We start from the raw sequence: 22,557 nt of genomic DNA, 5'->3' as shown, positions 1-22,557 counted from the left end.
CACAAGTCATAGAAGGACCAACTTTGCCTACTCCTGTCCCAGAAAGAAGAACAGAGCTCAGTCCAGGCACTAAACAGGCTTAAATATGTGCAGAGAATTGTACCTGAACAATGCATGTACCCTGGAGAGGTCCAAATGAAGAGCCTCCTGAGTGTAGCACTTATAGCAATATCCTTAGAGTGAATTATTGCTTCCAAAGGGGCCTGTTTTCTACCAACTGGTTATGATTAGCATGTGTTGCACTTGGAAGAGGGCCAGTAGCTTTCAATATTTCATTTTCAGCTGCTGGGACAGCCTGTCCTTGGATCTGCCATGTCTTTCCCCGAGTCTTGCTTCACTGCTTAGTGCTCTTAATCATTGCTCAGTCCTGACAGGGGCTTACTACTCTATTCTGCAGAAAAAAACAATTGCTGCCAATCTGCCTTCCATTGAGGACCTATATATTGCAGCGGTCAAAAAGAGGGCGGTGAAAATATTTACTGACCCCTCGCATTCTGGACATAAACTGTTTCAACTCCTACACTCAAAACGTCGGTACAGAGCACTGCACATCAAGACAAACTAGACACAAGGACAGTTTTTCCCCGAATGCCATCACTCTGCTAAACAAATAATTCCCTCAACACTGTCAAACTTTTTTATTATGTCTGCACTTCTATTTCTACTAGTTTTTTCTCATCATTTCTATCACCCATTTCCTCCCACTTAGGACTGTATGACTGTAACTTGTTGCTTGTATCCTTAAGATTTTTATTAATATTGATTGCTTCCCCTTTGCTTATTTGACCCCTATGACAATCATTAAGTGTTGTACCTCATGATTCTTGACAAATCTATATTTTCTTTTATGTACACTGAGAGCATATGCACCAAGACAAATTCCTTGTGTGTCCAATCATACTTGGTCAATAAAGAATTCTATTCTATTCTATTCTATTCTATTCTATTCTACTCAACTCTATTCTATTTTATTCTATTTCATTCTATTCTTCTTAGGATCTTGACCGCTGAGATTCAAGCCTTTTGCAGCCATAATCTTGGACTGCCTGATAGAGATTTGAGCCCTTCAGAAGAGGACATTGAGCCTCACCTGTTCCTTTCTTGCAAGTGAATGGGAGGTGGTAATTGCATGGCACATCATTCCATTCACCCTTCTCATGCCAGATCATTACCACGCAATCTTCCTCTTTGGAAAAAAAGTTATCCGGCTGGTTAGGTCTCCAGTTCTCATATTGCTAAGGAGAGAGAGAAAAAGATCTGGAGTAAAACAGAGAGCCAGATGAAGGAAGGGGGGGGGGTCAAGGGGAGAAGGGACAAAATCAATAGACCTTTCACAGTTCTCCATTTAAAAATAAAAGTTAGAAACAGTTGCCGCTTTTCCACAAGGCTGTCTCTAAGACTTTGGATTATTCTAGGAAGACCTGGAGACTTGGGTAATATATTTCTCAAGTATGAAAAGTGATTTGTATCCATGCTACAACCACAGCTGTTTCCCATACTTCATCTTGTCCATGAAGTGTTTTCTCGAATGGGCACTCCTCAAATGGATGGGAACCCTGTTGGATTTTTGGATTTCTGAAGCATTGCTTTTCCAACAGTCCAGAAACATCTCCATGTTTGATACCTTACAGAGTTTAACTTACAAGAGAATGTCCATCAGACCAGCGAAAGTCATCTTCTACAGCTCGGTCACTTAGCCCAATCCACTGGTAGTTCTGTGCATTGTCTAGATAACACAGAGAGAAATAAAAATTAACATGGAATGCTGGTTTATTTGGAGACAGATGATGACTCTCCGGATTTTGAGCCTAAGTTTCAAACTAAACTAAGGAGCACTTAAAATTCAATGCAAAAAGGTGCTTTGGAAACACCCAAACTGCCTACAGTTCTTTAAAGCAGCTTTATATTTCTCCAGTACTGCACATCTGTCTCTTGAGTTTGCACAAGGATCCCTGGAAGAGATATTCAAGGTTTAAGGAGTTACCGAGAGATGCTGTGGCATGCATCTACAGACTCTGAAGCATCTCCTTGCTTTTGAATCCAAAGCTTCTTACCAAAGCATTTCCCAGCACAGCGTTCAACCGAGACGACAGGTTTGAAGCAAGAATCATGGTTTTAAAGCTTTATTCCAGCACACCCTCATTTTTATGTCTCTTCCAAAGAATGGCGTTGAGACTCCACACCCCATTCTCCACAATCCTTTATATTTCCTGGAAGTGACATCACACCTCAAAGAGCTAAGGCTGAGAATTAATACCTTTTACTCTGGAGCTCCTCTCGCCTTCGAAGCATTCTTCAATAGCGAGGATTTATCCAATTGTTTCCCACTAACATGTCTTCCTCACTGTCTGACTGGGACAACTCACCCAATATCACATCAGCCCCCTCAGGCTCATTCAAGTCACTTTCTGCCTTCAACTGGCAAAGCCCCTGATCCAGGGTATCCAGAGGGGCCTGGATCATCCTCCTCAGAATCTGACATGCCCTGAGGTGGACTCACAACACTCACAACAGCCATAAAGAAGTAATTGGCCATTTCCTTTCTTCTAGCCTAAACATGGAATGGTTGGATTTTTCTTCTAACCACATATGACCTTACAGTATTTTCCTTGTCTGCCAGCTATGGCAGAATAAACTCCAGTCATTTCAAGAAGCTCACTCTCCGAGTCTGCGGAGAGGGCCGGCATACAAATCTGATTAAACTTAAACTTAAACTTAAACTTAAACTTAAACTTAAACTTAAACTTAAACTTAAACTTAAACTTAAACTTAAACTTAAACTTAAATTGGTTGCCTTCTCAGGAAAGCCTCTTTCAAGGACTACAGAGAGATAGAACGAATAAATAAACGGGGATAATTGTGTGTCATAGCCTGAGCCTCCTTGGATAAGTAAGACTGAGTAAGATTTCTTTCTTAAAATAATGACTTATTTGTCATTTGGTATTTGTTCGCATGGGTGTCAAGATAAAGGAGTCTTCGGAGAGGGGCGGCATACAAATCTAATAAATTGAATTGAATTGAATTATGCATATGTTTTGGGAATGCCTAATAGTGCAGGAATTTTGGCAAAAAGTGCAAGGGGACATCAATAGAATGCTAAATATACAATGGACAATCACTAAGGAAATGGCAGTACTAGTTAAAAGCAATGCGATGGGAGAATTTAGAGAAATAAAACAAGCAGCAATAGAAAGTGCTCAGCCGGTAATAGTTTTGGGTTGGAAGGATGCGACAAAATGGACAATGCAAAATTGGTATAGGTACATGGTGGACCATATTCAGTTTGAAATTATGGATAAAGGGATAAATTTGGATAATGAAACTGAATTGAGACAACTGATGGGACGGTGGGACAAGGTAAGACGATATATGATGAGTAGAATCCGAGACCAAGCTATAAGAAATAAATTGGAAATATGTAAATAGATATATTGCTCTTGGGTCAAAGTGGATTATATAAGAAACATCCCCGATTGGTGGTGGGGTATGTGTGTCTGTCGGGGTGGAGGGCACATTTCACTATGCACTGTTTTATGTTGTGTGTATATTAAACTTGTTAAAAATTAATTAAAAATAATAATAATAATGACTTTCTCCCTTTCTCTAGGCCTAAAGAGCAATGACTTGCCCAGCGATAAAACTGTGGTAATACTAATTATGTCTATCTTCAGCCGTTACTTATTTTCTTGAAATAGTTTCATTTTTTTCCCCTATGAGTATTCAAATACTACTATGGATCCCTGTAAAATATTGATTTTCTCCCAGCAAAATCAATGATGATTAACACTGGTTTGTTCAAACAAGATTTTCATTTTACACTTCAGCATTGGCAAGAATTTGAACAGATGAATAATGAGCACCACAGACTGGGAACAATGATAAAAAGACTCAGTCTTAGAGGCACATCAAGCTGCCTTTTATAAGGTGGATGGTTGGGTGTTGAATGTCCAGATGGAAGATTCTAGCTGTTCTTACCAGCTGCAAACCATCAGTTTAGAAATGCAATTAGTCAACTGGAATATGAATTGATCTGAAGCTTCAAATCAGATGCCTTTGATTTGATTTGGATCTTAATTGACAATTCAGGGGACCTTTCGCATATGGTGAAAAGTACTTGTACCAAATTATTTCCGAAGTCTGAATTAGGTCAAGTCAGGTCTTTGAATCCATTTGAAAATCCAAATTACACCGTGAATGATTTACAGACCTCTAGTACACCATTACATTCCTATCAAATAGTTTTCTAATAGGGTCCATTTTTTTTTGTTACCAAGAAATGAAAGGTCTCTTTAAATTGTATGGGTTTTTTTTAAAATAGAGGAAAAAAAACCTGGCATCCTCATACAATGTCATATAGCCCAAATGTATACTAAAGTACCTAAAAACAATGGCCAATTTTAACAAAAAAATCAGTTGCAAGGTCAAATGCAGATATTCGTAACATTTCTGGCATATTTTATTATAAACTACTAGCTATTTTATTTTCTCTTTTTTTGATAATTTTGATAATATATTTTGGGAAACTGTCCTGTTAGACTTTACTTAGAAATTACTGATTTCTCTAAATCTAATCTACTTGATAATTATGAAGTTTTAACTGGACTTCTATGGCTTATATATTTCCTTCATGTAAGACAGTGTCTCCCAACCTTGGCAACTTGAAGATATTTGGACTTCAACTCCCAGAATCCCCTAGCCAGCATTCAAATATCTTCAAGTTGCCAAGGTTGGAAAACACTGATATAAGAGATTTGGCAGCCTCTCATCTTATTATCAAGTTTGTGTCACACTCTTTTTAAAATAAAAAAATTAAGATCCAAAATGCATGTTTTGCTGCTTGATCAATGTTAATATAGAATGAACACATCCAACTATTTTGGCTACTTTAGCGATCTATCAAAGTTCCATGCTGTTTTTATTTCTAAAGTGAAAATATTATTAATTCAATAAGCAACATTCAAATAGACTGAAAAAACCAAGGAGAAAAAATGATGAAATGAATGCAAGACACAAAAGCCCAAATTTGTTATCAATGATGAATTTACGATTCCCCCCTCCCCGAAATTGTACATGCTTCAATTTTCAATAGTAAATAAAATAAATAACTTATATAAAAGTAGCAGAGACTGCCAGCAATTTATATATATATATATCACCGTTTAAGAATCTATAGTCTATTCTAGTCTAATTTAGCCTGTCTGAATATCATTACTGAATATCAACTGAATGGTTATATACTTTGTACATTTACAATGCACCCAATTATTTATTGAGTACTTTGGGTGGATTAGAACATGAATAAAATATTAAACTTCTACTTGAAATAGAATTTGAAAATTTGGAATATAATACTCCTGAAAAGATTACTGAAATGGAAATACAAGAGATAAATCAAGAAAAGAACAATCAGCAGTTATAACAAGGAATCCTGCATAATGCCCAGAAAGTAGCTTGCTAAAACTTCTGAAGATGTTTTGGAATATCAAAGAATGATGAAATACCAAGTCCTGCGACACAACTGGAATGAATCAAAGACTAAGATTGTGAAGCACAAAAGGAAGGAATATAAAGTTGGATCATTTGATCAGGGCTAAATTATTTGACATTTCTGTGGATTCTAATGGTATTTTGAAGGTTAATATCAGTAGATTAACTTGTGGCTCTGCCGGCTGAAATATTTGGATTTAACACAGTTGTGTTTGTACACTACAGTTCATGATAATAACTGGTGCAGTCTATTAAAATATGCCACTTAAAGGCTGAGCCATGAAAAGTCAATTTATCTAGACAACCAGCTTCTCTTGTAAGTGAAATTTAGAATCAGTACTGTATCCTATATACATACTATATATAAACTATATATATTGTAAGCTGCCCCAAATCCTCGGAGAGGGGCGGAATATAAATCAATCAATCAATCAATCAATCAATCAAACAAACAAACAAATAGTGTATCAGTGTTGTAATCCTAGAAGTCCATTGGTTTGGGGGTGTTTTTATTTTTTTAAAGAGATGTCAAGTTGTCATACTTACTGTTCACAAATTCTTGCTCTTCAGGTGTGATGATACTGCTCAGGTGGGATTGATGTCTTCGGCATAGTTTTTCTGCCTCCATCCAGTTAAGTTTCTCTTCAAAATGCTTGTAGCAGTTACCTTGAAATTTAGTCCAGCCTGTTTCACATTCTGCCAGATCTAGACATGAACACAAAAAATATCACATGAAGAAGAATCAAAGCAGAGAGTGACACTTAACCCCTTCCAAATCTCTCTGTAGAAAATTTGATGGAGTCTTGACGGAGGTTGTGTAAAACTTACCTGATTCTTTTCCAAAACCCAACAATTATTGATTTCTTGCCAATGAATGTCATCACTTAAAGTAAAGGGTACTGAAGAGTTTATTAGAACTGTCAAAATGGATGGAAAAAAGTGTTTTACCGTATATCTATAGAGCTTCTATCCAAGGAAACATTCTGATTATGAACTAGTAAAAAAAAAACACCTGCATGATATTCTTTAGTCGTGTATAACTTGATACATCTTATGAACAAATTAATCCCTACAATTTCCTTAAGGAGGAATATGAAATTTTAAAAATCAGTTCCATGTGCCTGTGGCTTTAATTGTGCCTTCCTATGCATTTTCTCACACACAAAGGGCACCTAAAGTTTTATGCTGTTATATATATGCATTTTATCAGTTTATGTGACATAGAAACATAGAAGATTGACGGCAGAAAAAAGACCTCATGATCCATCTAGTCTGCCCTTATACTATTTTTTGTATTTTATCTTAGGATGGATATATGTTTATCCCAGGCATGCTTAAATTCAGTTACTGTGGATTTACCAACCACGTCTACTGGACGTTTGTTCCAAGGATCTACTACTCTTTCAGTGAAATAATATTTTCTCACATTGCTTTTGATCTTTCCCCCAACTAACTTCAGATTGTGTCCCCTTGTTTTTGGGTTCACTTTCCTATTAAAAACACTTCCCTCCTGAACCTTATTTAACCCTTTGACATATTTAAATGTTTCGATCATGTCCCCCCTTTCCCTTCTGTCCTCCAGACTATACAGATGGAGTTCATGAAGTCTTTCCTGATACGTTTTATGCTTAAGACCTTCCACCATTCTTGTAGTCCTTCAATTTTGTCAATATCTTTTTGTAGGTGAGGTCTCCAGAACTGAACACAGTATTCCAAATGTGGTCTCACCCGCGCTCTATATAAGGGGATCACAATCTCCTTCTTCCTGCTTGTTATACCTCTAGTTATGCAGCCAATCATCCTACTTGCTTTTCCTACAACCTGACCACACTGCTCACCCATTTTGAGACTGTCAGAAATCATGACCCCTAAATCCTTCTCTTCTGAACTTTGCATTGCGTCCTTGTCATTTTGAATAAATAAAACTTCTGATTTTGTTCTGAAGCCATAAATGGAGACATCTCAATATATTTGATTTTGTCTCCAAGTATCTTAGAAGTCAGAGATGAGTCTACGTTTTTTATGAGAGAGACAAATGAATAGGAACCCTTTTGTAAGGAAAGACGAATGAGGAACACAAACGTAACATTATTAATGCCAAGTAGAACAGAATAAGTACAGGTTTTCTCTCCTCCTTATTTTCTACTTCTAAAAATAAGTACCCTTTTGTCGTAGACCAGATGAAGGACCTAATATATACATCTTAAGTACATCTGAGACACCGAGAAGTGTTTTTTAGCACTGACTCTTCAAAACTTTTCCCCCTGAATTCACCGTGGTACAAATAAATACAATAAAATAAAAAATACAGGTGGTCCTCAACTTACAACAGTTCATTTAATGACCGTTTGAAATGGAAAAAAAAAGTGATTTATGATCATTTTTCCACACTTACTGTTCAACCAATTCAGCATCCCCCTGGTTAAGTGATCAAAATTCAGACCCTTGGTGGCTGACTCTTATTTATTTATTTATTTATTTATTTATTTATTTATTTATTTATTTATTTATTTATTTATTTACTTACTTACTTACTTACTTACTTACTTACTTACTTACTTACTTACTTACTTACTTATTTTATTTGATTTGATTTGATTTGATTTGATTTGTATGCCGCCCCTCTCTGTTGCAATGTCCTGGAGTCATATGGTCATCTTTTGTGACCTTCTGACAAGCATAAACAGGACCGCCTTCTGCCGCATAAATCCCAGCGGCCGATTAGGTCCCACAGAGTTGGCCTTCTCCAGGTCCTGTCGGCCAGACAATGTTGTCTGTCGGGACCTAGGGGAAGAGCCTTCTTTGTGGTGGCCCCCCGGCCCTCTGGAATCATCTCCCTCCAGAGATTCACACTGCCACCACCCTCCTCGCCTTTTGCAAGAGCCTTAAGACGCACCTATCTCATCAGGCATGGGGGAGCTAGACCATGCCCCCCCCTTCTCTGATCATTAAATGTTATGTGTGGATGTGACTGAGTTAATTGACTGCTTTTTAATGTAATGGGATCTTTCCGTATAGTTTTAAATAATCAGATTTGTATACATATTGTTTTTTGTACCATATTTTGTGAGCTGCCCTGAGTCTAATACTAATACTGATCCTGATCCTGATCCTGATACTAATGTCAATGGGGAAGCCAGATTAATTTAATGACTGTTTTGCTAATTTAACAACTGCAGTGATTCACATAACAACTGTCACGGGTATACCTCGGTATGCCCATATAACACCTACATTCCGTGAGCTGCACTGGCTTCCTATTAGTCTCCGGGCACAATTCAAGGTCTTGGTAATTACCTATAAAGCTCTATATGGCTCAGGGCCAGATTATTTACGGGACCGTCTCTTGCCGCATACCTCCCAAAGACCAATAAGAACACACAGTGCTGGCCTCCTCCGGGTCCTGTCGACAAAGCAATGCAGGTTGGCAGGACCATGGAGGAGGGCCTTCTCTGTGGTGGCCCTGGATCTATGGAACCAACTAACCCCTGATGTCCGTACTGCTCCCACCCTACTGGCCTTCGATAAGGCCTGGGGGGCCATGAACTAACAATCTGACAGGGCCACACTGTATTAATGGTATATATGTATGGGATTATGACTGTTTTATATTAATTGGGTTTCTTTTAATACGGGGTTTTACATAGTTAGATTATATTCAACTTCTTTTTATTGCTCCGTTTCTATTTGTATTTGTATTTCTATTATTATTGTAAGCCGTCCTGAGTCCTTCGGGATTGGGCAGCATACAAGTTAAATAAATAAATGAATGAATGAATGAATGAATGAATGATTGAATGGTTGAATGATTGAATGATTGAATGAATGAATGAATGAATGAATGAGTAAGTAAGTAAATAATTAAAATAATAAACTAAACTAAAATATAATAAAAAACAAATAAATAAAATAAATATAAAATAATAAAATAAAATAATAAAATAAAATAAAATAAAATAATAAAATAAAATAATAAAATAAAATAAAAACATAAAAACATAAAAACATAATAAAATAAAATAAAATAAAATAAAATAAAATAAAATAAAATAAAATAAATAAAATAAAATAAAATAAAATAAAATAAAATAAAATAAAATAAAATAAAATAAAATAAAATAAAATAAAATAAATAAAATAAAATAAAATAAAATAAAATAAAATAAAATAAAATAAAATAAAATAAAATAAAATAATAAATAACTGTCTCCCTTCGCAACAAAAAATTTGGGCTCCATTGTGTTTGCAAGTTGAGGACTACCTATAATTCAGATTTCCTTTTTTCTGTAAGGAGGCTTCCAAACCCTGTTAGCCGAGCACGCATCGAAGCCTCCATACATTGTTGTGCTTGCATTTGAATACAAACCAGCCTATTTTGCAAGGCAAAGTGGAAAGCAATTATCTATCTGTTTTCTCTCACAACTTTCGGGTTCCACTGTACAACTTTGATCCAGGTATGCATTAAGAAATAGATGCTTAGGGAACGAAGAGTACCGAAAGAAGAGGCACTTGAATAAAATGCATATTTTTTTCCCCAATGAGAAATTGCCTCTAACAAAGGATATGATTTTTCAAGTGGCAGTTGTAACTGAGGTTAAGGAGAGTCGCCTATAGATTTAGCTAAAAGGTTTTCTTTGCTTGTGAAAATGCAAATAACCAGGTATCTTAGAGCTTTGGGAGAGACACATATACACACACAATGCTAAAGTGGGGACTGCTTTTGGATACAATGTGATAACAAACATCTCCCTTGCTCTCTGCCAGGTTCCCAATCCTATCAGCCTTTAAGCTTTTAAAACAAACCTTTGCATTAAATAAGAAATGGGAAGGCCAGGTTTATTTATTTATTTGTGTTTGTTTAGTCGGATGCACTGGACTAGGGATTTTCTGTCTTTCACTGTGAGTTGTATGGTGTTCGGGGAGGGGAGTGCAGGAAGGGAGGTTCAGTCAATCTCATTGTACACATGTTGTACTCTAACAATAAAGTTTTGAAACTGTTTAGGCACAGAATTGGAAATTGAACAGAATACCAACAGATGGAGAAGTATTGAAGAAGATTATGAATTGTGCTGAAATGAATAGACTTACAATGAAAATTAAAGATAAAGAAAATATAGAATTTTATAAAATCTGGGGGAAAATGTATATATACAGTGTGTGTGTGTATATATGTATACTGTATACTGAAGGGATTGGATACTGTAGCCTAGAGGATAATTCTCTGCCTTACAAGGCAAAGGTTGCAGGTTCAAGTCCCAGTGGGTATGGCTAGCTGATGAGGCCAAAATAAGGCCGAAATAGATCTATCCTAGTCTCCCTTAATTTTCAAATTCAGCAAAAAATGTGACATATGTGTATATATGTGTATATATACATATACACATATAGGTGTATGTGTATATATATATGTGTGTATGTGTGTCACATTTTTTTTGCTGAATTTGAAAATTAAGGGAGACTATAGGTGTTTTCTTTGTATGAGCTTAGAAGAATTCTCAACATTTCCAGAGTGCTCTAACCACGCCAAATTCTGTTTAACTTCCAAGCCTTTGTGTGTTTGACTGAGGTCAATGGTAGGTAGTAATAACACTTAGACTTATATACCACTTCGCAGTGCTTTACAGCTCTCTCTAAGTGTTTTACAGAGTCAGCATATTGCCCTCAACAATCTGGGTCCTCGTTTTACCAGCCTCGGAAGGATGGAAGACTGAGTCAACCTTGAGCCAGGGAGAATCGAACTGCTGGCAGCAGGCAATCTGCAGAAGTAGCCTGCAGTACTCCCTTCTAACCACTGTGCCACCAGGGATCATGATAGATCATGATGAAAGCCCTAGTGATGCAGTGGTTAGAATGCAGTATTGCAGGCCAACTCTGCTCACAGTCAGGAGATTGATCTGGACCGGTACAAGGTTGATTCAGCTCTTCATCCTTCCGAGGTCGGTAAAACGAAGACCCAGGTCATTGGGGGCAACCATGTTGACATTGTAAACTGCCCAGAGAGTGTTGTAAAGCACCATGGACCAGTATGTAAATCTAAGTGCTACTTGCTGTAAGAAAAAATAACTTCCTACAACCTCCATCAACGTATATTTTAGGAGTTAATTGTGATGAGATGAGAAAAGGGTGCAATACAATACTACTGGGTGTATATGTGTTAGATCAGTGATGGCGAACCTATGGCACAGATGCCACAGATGGCACGCGGAGCCATATCTGCTGGCATGCGAGCGGTTGCCATAGCTCAGCTCCAATGTGCATGTGTGTGCCAGCCAGCTGATTTTTGGCTCACACAGAAGCTATGGGAGGGCATTTTTGGCTTCCAGAGAGCCTCTGGGGGGATGGGGGGGGGTGTTTTTACCCTCCCCTGGCTCCAAGGAAGCTTTAGGAGCCTGGGGAGGGTGAAACACGAGCCTACTGGGCTCACCAGAAGTTGGGAAACAGCCCGTTTCTGGCCTCCAGAGTCCCTCTGGGAAGGTGGGGGAGACTGTTTTTGCCCTCCCCAGGCATTGAATTATGGGTGTGGGCACTCGCACATGCACAATAGGAAAAAAAGATTCACCATCACTGTGTTAGATTGTCTTTTTTTCCCACCACCACCCCCGGGGAAAAAAAAGAACAGATATACAGTTAGTAGAGTTAGCTGAAGCTGGGTAAGGTAGCAGACCATACCAATGTCACAGCGGTTCCCTCCGTAGCTGGGAAGGCATAAGCATGTGAAAGTGTGGATGCCATCGACACAGGTCGCTCCATTCAGACAGGGGTTGGAGTGGCACTCGTCAATGTCTGGAAGAAATCAAGGGCTGCCATTAGGACTGGGCCGAAAGTCGACAACCGGAGACTCGGTTTTCTTGATTTAACCAGAATATAGAAGGAAGCAGTGAACTAAAGGATTCGTAGAGGCAACGAGACCCATTTGGAGATGGGGGCTAAGTGAAACTGCAGCCCTCAAAGTGGAAGAAAATGCGTGAGGAATGGAAGGGAAGAATTTCCCAACCCACAGGGTTTAAAAAGACTTGGCAAATACTTAGCTACCATAATGTTTCAATGACTACCAGAATGACATTCAAGCTGAGATGGAATTCAGTCATTCAATAAATTATGAGAAGAGTGGGATAGCTTTAATTAGTAAATGTAACAAAACTATGGAGAACAGCTACTTTTTTATGCTTGAAAGATTATGAAAGATCAAAGAAAATTCAATCATCTCATAAAACAAAAAAACAAATTAAAAAACTCATAAGAACTTATGCACCAGACACAAATTCCTTGTATATCCAATCATATTAGACCAATAAAGAATATTCGGTTTTATTCTAAAAGAATATTCTGTCCTGTTCTGTTCTACTATACTGGTCTATTCTATTCTATTCTATTCTATTCTATTCTAGTCTAGTCTAGTCTAGTCTAGAGTAGAGTAGAGTAGAGTAGAAATAATAGACTAGACTAGAATTATTTATATTATTTCTATTCTACTCTACTCTACTCTATAGTACTCTAAATGCATTTAACCCAAATATTAAGCCATAAATCATCTTCTGCTCAAGCAGCATAAGGACCAATAACAGAAGCTCCCCAACACAGTTCCTGAAAAGACCCAACTGTGACCTTGTGCCCAGCCCAATGACAGGAGAGCTGAGTTGAGTGAATGGTCAACTGATGACTGCCCATCCTGAGAGAGAGCTAAATTTGTCTCTTATGGCCCTATGAAACTGCTTGTTGACCAAGAATTTCATACAAGCAAACCAGAATTGCCTTCAATCTATCAAAATAGATTGTAGTGAGGTCGGTGTTTCGCGAGTCTGAAGGCTTGAGTCCATTAGAAGTGTACTTTCCTACTGCTTTACTGATTGATGAAAAATATAGTAAACATTGCCTGACGGTGTTTTCTCAGCTCAAGAAAACAAAACCAACATGCATGGAAACAATTTTAATTGTAAGAAGAAAATATTCAAGGCTATCAAATGGAATTGGCTTTTGTTTATGTTTGTTAATGAAACGGTACCTTTATCCTTGAAAGATTTGTCCTTCAGTTTTTCAGGGAGTGAAAAGCTTTAGAAATGTTAATCCTGAAATGCTGATAATCTAGAAATTATCCCCATAGTAGGGCTAAAAAATAAAAAAATAAATTAGCATTTGCTGCAAATGTACAAAGATGGTGACCTAGATAAGAAAAAAAATGTTTTGCAGCAAAGAATAATAGATGTATATATCTATATTTTCATATTCATGAATGCTGGCAAGGTACAAGGTAGGGACCATGCTTCTACTATGGAAAGTCTAGGACAGGAAATAATCAGGACTAGAAATTCTATAAAAGTTCTGCTACTGCATTGACTCTAGTCATTACTCGTAATGACCTGTCCAGGGTGCTGAAAAAATTTCCACTTGATATTCTTGACCATGATTCTGGCTTATCTTGACATTTCTCTTCTGGTATCTAAGGTTTGAATTTTGAATACAGTACAAGGCTTTACTTTCTTTATCAGCTGGATGTGCCACTTGCCTTCTACAATTCAGCTTCCCCAAGACACATCCATGGACATAGCAGGTTGCAATTTTGTTTCCTGGGACCAAAATCACCACTAAGCGTGGATGATTCAAACCTGGCAACCTCCAGATATGTGAGCTTATTCCCCAGAATTATCAACAATGCCCATGCATCTAAGGGCCATCTGAATTCAGGAAGGCTTTTACAATAAGAAAAATTCTAGAAAATTTGTGCCTTTACCCAAGATTGCAGAGTCCAAAATTAATTTCGCATATTTTTATATGTGACTTGGAATTCTGTGGCTTGGAATGTACTTTAAAAAAATTCTGATAATAAATATTTAGCAAACAGTGGAGAACAATGTGCAACAGCATGTGGGTGAAGAGCTCAGACATCAATTTTTAGTATGTGGACTATGCTGTCAGAAATAAATCTCCCCCCTTTTTATCTGCAAAGCACACTATCTATAATATACCTTCCTAGCCATGGTTCATACAGTATATTTCCCTCCAAATCAACAAAACAGGAATGGAGAGTAAGGAATTTCAAAAAAGTGATCTACCATAGTGTCATTCAACAAAGTACATTACCAACCAACAGACCAAAAATGTTATTATCTTTATAGTTTCCTAAGCAGCCCACAGCTGGATTGGATCCTTTACTCAACTAGTTTCAGCAGCCCTCAGAGTCCCAACCAACTGTACACAAAAGCCAACTAGTCTTCCGGAAGATTGCATTCAGAGGCAGTCATTCTGCCTTCGAAACTAATACCCATTGATCCCTATGACTTCCATAAATTGACCCGTGGTTTTTGTGAAACCTGATCCAGAAACACAAAATGAAACAATTAATTTCAAAACAAGACTTGAAATGTGCAAATACCTCCCCACTCACTCTTCCGATCACATCAAATCCCAGATTTGCAACATAGCAAGGTTAGACTTGAAATTTTATTCTTCCTATTGACCTGTTATTCTTCATTTGTTATTTTAGTTGCCTGGCTACAGTCTGGATCCATCATTACTCCTTGTACTGGATTAGTACATTCTTGTTCCCATGTTTTTGTTTCTGAATCTATGTCAATTTGCTGCAGCCAAATTGCCATGGACCACTTGCCATGGATAACTCATCCTGGGACAACTTGCTACAGGTTAGCAATAGCACTTAGACTTATATACTACTTCCCAGTGTTTTACAGTCCTCTCTAAGTGCTTTGTATAGTCAGCCTATTGCTCCCAACAATCTGGGTCCTCATTTTACCAACCTCGTAGGGATGGAAAGCTGAGTGAACCTTGAGCTGGTGAGAGTTGAACTGCCAAACTGCAGGCAGCGCGCAATCAGCAGAAGTAGTGTGCAGTACTGTATTTTAACCACTGTGCCACCATGGCTCTTACACTAATATCAAAGAAATGATGGAATAGAATCATTAAAGAAAGGATGCAAAAGGAGGGACAGAATGAAATGTGAATGACAAAAATCAAAATAATGTTTTATTTATTTTAGATAATTAAATTGAATTGCCCTGCAGCAAGTTGGCCCATTATGCTGTTTCTGCCTTCTTCTCCCCAATTCTTTCCTAAAATTTACTCTTCTGCTTTCCTCTTATGTTACAACAACATGAGCATGGAGGAGCAAAGAAGAAAGTTCAATGTATAGCAGCTGAGATGAAAGTTAATCCTGACCTCCAACCTGCCACCTTGTTTTCAAATTCCTACTATTGACAAGAGTTTTATAATTGTGCAGTAAGAAAGGCAGATCCAGCATTCTGGGGATGTCATTCTACTGCTATTTACTCTTTTTGACAGAGCTTTTCATTGGAAGAGTTCTAAATATAATGGAGTTGAGATCAGATCAGTAGTTGGAATTTAAACATGCTTTTCGAAAACTGACCTGTCATGATTAATGTTTTTGGCACTTTGCATCTCAGTGGTTAACAATAAACTTTGAGATAAGAAGAAGAAAACAATGGATTTTTTATTAATTTGTAGCCCCATGCCCATACCATACATTTTCCCCATCTCCAAGAGGTAAGGTCACTGACAGAGTGTACCAGAATAAAATAAAATATAACAAAAGTTATATTTTCAGTCAGAAATCAGCAGCAGCAGGAAAACTTTGAATTTATCCACTGCAGGGTGAAAATTTCTTCAGTTAAAGGTCAAGGACTTTAATCTGTTGCATTAATCCAGTGTGCGTAAGTAAACAGATGTTTTTGAACTACTTAGTAACAATTGCAACTGTGTGAACCTTTTGTTCCATGATTGAAAATTTCAATGGAGAAATCAGCAAGTAAAACGTAGATAACGTTAACTCGAAACAGGCAGCCTCATGGGTAAGGCATGAGTTATGAACTCTGCACACCAAGCACAATAGAGAGAACAAGGAAAGCAAAGATGGAAAATAGCCAGGAACATTTTGCATGGGGGATAGTCCGCTCGGTTGTGTTTCTCTGTAGCTACCTATGATTGTGAAAGCTAGACTTAAAAAAGCAAGGCAGGAAGAGCGTTAACTCATTTGAGCTGGGGGTGCTGGGGAATTCTATTGCATATTCCTTGGACAGCAAAGTAGCGCCTAACACCAGATATGTCACTGGAAGGCAAAATCATGAAATTGTGCCTCAGTTACTTTGGTCATATCATGTGTGGGATTGCACTGGAGAAAGCAATTACCATATTTTTCAGAATATAAGACGCACCTTAGTTTTTTGGGAGGAAAATAGGGAAAAGAATCTACTTGCCAGGTACTCATCTGGCTAGCGTCCTTAGCTAGCACATTATTTTATTCCCTGGTTAGGGCTTTTAAAAAAACCTTTATTTGGAGAGAGTAGCAATGAAAGAGCTTGCAAGCCAGTAAGAACTGGGAACATCATTAGCATTTGGAAAGAAACATTCAGAGCAAATAGAGCAATGGAAAAAACCCTGCAAAGACTTAGGGCTTGGAAAACATTCTTCGCAGAGAGTAACAATGAAAGAGCTTGCAAGCTGGTAAGAACTGGGAACATTGTTAGCACCTGGTTAGGGCTGGAAAGAAACATTTGGAGCAAGTAGAGCAATGGAAAAAACCCTGCAAAGACTTAGGGCTTGGAAAAAATTATTTACAGAGAGTAACAAGGAAAGAGCCTGCAAGGTAAGAACTGGGAACATTGTTAGCAGCTAGTTAGGGATGGGAGGGGGAACCTACATTCAGAGTATAAGACGCACCCAAAATATCAGCCTCTTTTAGGGAGGAAAAATGTGTTTGTGTTTCCAAAAAGTATGGTCTGTTCAGAAGAGTTAGCAGTAAAAGAAACCCAGGCCACTAAAGGACAGGGTGCTTGTTCTTTGGAAGATGTCTAGAAACCTGGCCCACAGAATCATCAAGAGTGACACATAACATCATCATCATTAAGAAGAAATCAAGACTTACCTATCTCACAGTAGTCACCCATAAATCCAATTGGGCATAAACAGGTGATGTTTCCTTCATGTTCATGGCAGGTCCCAGTTCCACATAGTTTCTCCTCACAAGTCTTAGGTGTAGCTGCAATCAAAAATATTTTTCTTTGAATTATTCTTCAGGGTCATCAAGCTGAAAGTTACTTTTAAAGTAAAGCCCCTTTTTGGTGAGACTTTCTTGTCCCCAGATAAGGGTTCAATTCCAATGTGGATTGAATAAAACCACTGTCACTTTAGCACAATCCAGAAAGAAATTTCCTTTCCCTAGTATGGCAATATTGTTTGTCCATATCTGTGAACTCTACTTCACTCATTCTTGTTGCCTGTGTGGACTTCAAGGATTGTAAAAGTAAATTAAGGATTATATCTGGTCCAAAGTTTTGGGCAGAAAATGCTTTGAATGCCTATGTACTTCATACAGCTCCCACATGTGAGATCATATGGAAATAATAGTTGATGGTTTTTGGTGAGACAAATATAACCTTATAACTACGGTATGTGCTTTTTATTAGTCGATATATACAGTGTAGTAGGATTCAAAGAACTTTGGGTTTTTCATCAATACTTTAGAGAAAACTGAGCATTTTACTTCCTAGATAGTGTTGTGGTTAGCTCTGGCCCAGCTCCTGCCCCAAGGAATGTGGAGGTGGATGTGTGGAAAACATCCACATGTCATAGGCCTGTTTTGCTCCTGACAGAGTCAGCTAGTGAATTATCTGATGACAAAGGAAGTGTGGGTGGGATGGAAGAGGGGGGCTTGGCTGCCAGTCCAGGAGGAGATCAGTCTTCCTTATCTTTGTTGGATTCAGAGGAGAAACGTAGGACAGACCCACGCATGCGTAGAGCTATGCATAGGAGAGAACAACTTAAGACATATTACAGGAGATAAGAGAGGCCACTTGTGGTTGGGTGGGGCTCCAGTAATTAGAGCTGCTGATAAAATAGCAGTGTGCTGGCTTAGCCGTTGTGGAAGATTATCTGATCGTAATTTATCAAGACCATGACTTGCTGTTTTCTGATTATATTCAAGACTTTGTTTGAATTCCCAGACTCTGGACTATAATTCATTGTGAGTGTTTATCCTCGTGTGGACAATAATAGCTGTGAGCCAATTCCCAGTTACTGGGTTAGTAATTGGATTTATTATTAGACTTCGTTCTTGGATTGTCTTTAAAGTTGCCTTGTTTGTATCAGAAATTCCTTTGAAGTTTAAAAGGGAGTTTTTTCTTTTCTGTTGATAAAGAACATTTACTTGCATTCTATCATGTGTGTGTGTCTGCTTGGATTAATTAACCTATAATTAAGGGCGGGTGGCACATACTGGCAGAACAGATAGGTAGAAATGGTTTTTTAAAAAACAAATCAGCTGGTATAAGGACAGATATACAGCTATGTTTTTTTTTGCTCCTGCCTTAATTTTTAAATAAGTACTCATCCTTACACACTAGTGCTTAGACTACATACTACTTCATAGTGCTCTACAGCCCTCTCTAAGCAGTTTTACAGAGTCAGCCTATTGCCCCCCAACAATCTGGGTCCTCATTTTATCAACCTCAGAAGGGTGGAAGGTGGAGTCAACCTTGAGTCGGTCAGCATTGAACTCCTGGCATGGGGAAGAATTAAGCTGCAATACTGCATTCTAATCAGTACACCACAAGGGCTCCTTAAGTAAAATACTATAAGCGAAATGTATACATCTTTGTGGAGATAATTACTATTACTAATTGAAGAATTGATTGCTGCCCAGGGGTAGGCTTACTGCATTAATTTATGGAACCAAACCATAAACTTAAAATAAATAACTTATTATATATTTATTTTAGCAGCCTAAATGATAATTGTGCAACCTTGAAATCTAGAGAATATAACAGTTGAATTCTGAATTAACAAGGCCTTTTCAATTGCAACATTAGGGGGAAAAGTCTCTAAGTTAAATGAATGTGATATCAGATGCAGGAATTACAATTTCATCATATTTGGATGGATTTTATGGTTTATCTCAATGTCTTATATAAATCCATTGGAATCCTTCATATATACATGGCAGGACCTGTCGATTCTCATTGTAGTAAATCTCTTTAGTATTTTGTCTATTTTTCCTCTCTTCCCCCTTTGGTGCCTTAAATTTATGTTACCTGTAGTTGTTTGTTAAAAACTGACCAAAATGTGCTCTAAAAATTATTAAACATTAGGAGAGAGGGACAAATCTATCCAAATGAATGTTCACAATCTTTAGTTAATCAACCAGTTAGATTACCCTTCCTGATATTTTTGGGAATCACTATGCTATGGGAGAAATAAGAGAAGGATCAGCAAGGGTGAAAATTTAGCATAGTGTATATTGGAAATTTGATTGTATACATGCATTTTAGAGTAGTTTATTTAATTTTACTTAATTGGATTTAGCGCATTATATTGCATTGTTCTTTTTTATATGTTGTAAGCCTCCCTGAGTCTCCTGAGAGGGGCGGCATATAAATCTAATAAATATATATAATATAATATATTTCTGAATTTACCTTGTGTAATAGGCTGTATCTCATCAGTCGTCTCTGATGAAACTTCAGGAAGGAGAGCAGTAGCTGTCGGTGATGGTAGTGGAGCAGCAACATCTATTTCCAACTCTGGTGTTGGATATATACTGGCCTCTGTTTCATCCCGAGTCTCTGTTAGAAGCCTTGAATGTTCAGTTAATTCAACATCTGGACTGCTGGTACTAAGTAGGACATCTGGCGAAAAGACTGGTGTATCAGGCTCTGGACCTGAACTGTCTCCATTAAACTGAGTCCTTTCATCAAAAGTCCCAGAGGGTAAGCCACTGGTGAATGGTGCCCCAGATGTTTCTGAGTAGCTTTCAGATAATGAAGATGTTTCTCCTGGTTCATAATGGGTTGAAGTTTCTAGGTGGCTTTTTGATGTTTTGTCACTGGTTTCATTAAACAGAGGGGTTTCTACACTAGTTTCATCAAACGTGGATGCCTTACTACTGACCTCATGATATTCTGGGGATGATATGGTACTTTCAGGATATGTAGAAACTTCTGCCCTGGGTGCGGAGTCTTCCACACTTGGCTCAGGATAACGGAAAGACTCTGTTCCTCCAATCAGTTGCTGTGAAGCTGTTGGTCTTGTCACTGTTTCTATGGAATCAGTTATTAAGATAATTTCTGGGATTCCAGAGACATCCCCACTAGCACTGGCTGTGGTTGAAGATGCGCCACTTACATCGGTGAGCTCATCAGTTTCTCTCCCGAAATATGGAGCGCCAGAGGAAGTCCCGCTGAAGTCAACTTTTTCGGATAATACTCCACTAGACGTCGTCACATTGTACAATGCTCCAGATGTTTCTTCCTGTCCTGAAGGAAGCCCACTTATTTCTAATATCCCAGATGTCCCTTCTAATTCTTGGGCAACAGATGGCTGTGTTATGGCTTCTACCAAAGTTGTATCTACAAGGGAAACTGTAGGAAACCCTGATGTGAGGCCACTATAATCATAGGTTCCAGATGAAATGCCACTGACAAGATCAACACCAGAGCTTTCTCCACTCAGGCCTGTTAGTCCACTAGGAAATCCACTGACTTCAGTGACCCCTGAAGCCCACCCACTGAAGTCTACTTGTCCAGAATAAGGCCGGCCACTCACATCTAAAACCCCTGGGGTAGTGCCTGATAGATCTTCATCTCCTGAAGGTAATCCACTCACTTCTACAAATCCTTTCCCTTCTTCTTCTTTAGATGAAGGAGTTGTCACTTCAAATAATTTAGTATCAATGAAGGTAACGCCTGAAGGTTCACCACTCCCATCAATGCCTGAAGGTTGGCCACTTAATTCGACATCGTGACTAAGATCAGGTAGCCCGACAGATGTCCCACTGAAGTCAATTCCTGAAGACAATCCACTGTTATCTAACAGGCCAGATGACTGTCCACTAATATAAGGTTCTGATGGTGATTCACCGATATCAGGTGTGCTAGATGGTTCCTGGCTGGTATCAATTCCTGAAGAAAATCCACTGGGGTCACTGGTGCTGTAGACGTCAACTCCGGAGGGCAACCCACTGGTGATGCCACTACCGTCCCATTCGACAGAGGGGAGACCTGATAAGTCTCCATCTCCACTTATACCTATTGTCCCTTTCCCTTCCATTTCTCTTTCCGTCGCTGTGGTCACCACTTCCGTCAAAGTGGCATTCACCAGAGACACAGTAGGAAATCCAGGTGTGAGTCCACTATAATCATATTCTCCAGGTGGTGAGCCACTGGGTTCCATACCAGATTGGTCCCCACTAAATCCGGAAGGCAACCCACTAAATTCCGGGATCCCTTTGCCTTCCTGGACCCCAGGTATTTGTTCTTGGGTTCCTGAACCAATCCCTGATAATTCTTCTTCTCCAGAAGGTAAGGTGGTCACTTCAATGACCCCAGAAGATAGGCCACTTATGTCTCCTGATGGTAGCCCACTTTCTCCTGAAGGCAGCCCACTTATTTCAGGGACTCCAGAGGGAAATTCTATAAATCCTGAAGTTGTTTCATTAGGTTCGACTGTTCCGGTTATTTCAGGGGCTCCGGATGTCCAACCGGAAGCAGATGTCTCTGTGATCGGAGCTTCTGAACTTGTTTCGTCAGGCATTGCATCAATGGGAAGAACGGTTGATTGATTCACAGCTGGTGGACTCACTTGCATGAAAGAGAAATAGAAAACACAGGTGCAAAGGGTGAACACTCAAGCAATGCAAAAACATCAACTTTAGACTACGTTTAAACTCCTTTCTTTAAAAAGCAACATTATTCTGCAATACATGAAATGTCCGAATATATATGCAGAGTAACGCAGGAGGACTACATAAGATACCAGAATATAATGTGGCAATTAATGAACCAGATAAATAGTGAAGACGTTTGTAGAAAACATTAGTGACTTCAGTGAAAAATACACTGCTCAAAAAAATAAAGGCAACACATCCTAGATCCGAATGAATGAAATGTTCTCATTGAATACTTTGTTCTGTACAAAGTTGAATGTGCACAACAGCTTGTGAAATTGATTGTCAATCAGTGTTGCTTCCTAAGTGGACAGTTTGATTTCACAGACGTTTGATTTACTTGGAGTTATACTGTGCTGTTTAAGTGTTCCCTTTATTTTTTT

The 22,557-nt window shown here is 38.3% G+C and overlaps 1 protein-coding gene across 2 annotated transcripts in view; it reads right to left on the bottom strand.

The window, feature by feature from the left end:
- Positions 1-22,557, bottom strand: part of ACAN (aggrecan) — a 92,307-nt gene that overhangs the window by 11,966 nt on the left and 57,784 nt on the right. The window contains exons 12-17 of one of the 2 annotated variants that reach the window (XM_070762966.1): positions 19,929-22,088; positions 17,381-17,494; positions 12,157-12,270; positions 6,034-6,192; positions 1,644-1,726; positions 1,091-1,235 (exon numbers count right to left, since the gene is read on the bottom strand). In XM_070762966.1, coding sequence (XP_070619067.1) covers positions 1,091-1,235; positions 1,644-1,726; positions 6,034-6,192; positions 12,157-12,270; positions 17,381-17,494; positions 19,929-22,088 — 2,775 coding nt within the window. The remainder of the gene's footprint in view (positions 1-1,090; positions 1,236-1,643; positions 1,727-6,033; positions 6,193-12,156; positions 12,271-17,380; positions 17,495-19,928; positions 22,089-22,557) is intronic. The other variant, XM_070762968.1, reaches the window with a different exon arrangement.

Source organism: Erythrolamprus reginae, chromosome 10, assembly GCF_031021105.1.
Source record: "Erythrolamprus reginae isolate rEryReg1 chromosome 10, rEryReg1.hap1, whole genome shotgun sequence".
NCBI lineage: Eukaryota > Metazoa > Chordata > Lepidosauria > Squamata > Dipsadidae > Erythrolamprus > Erythrolamprus reginae.
This window is presented reverse-complemented; position numbering and strand designations above follow the sequence as displayed.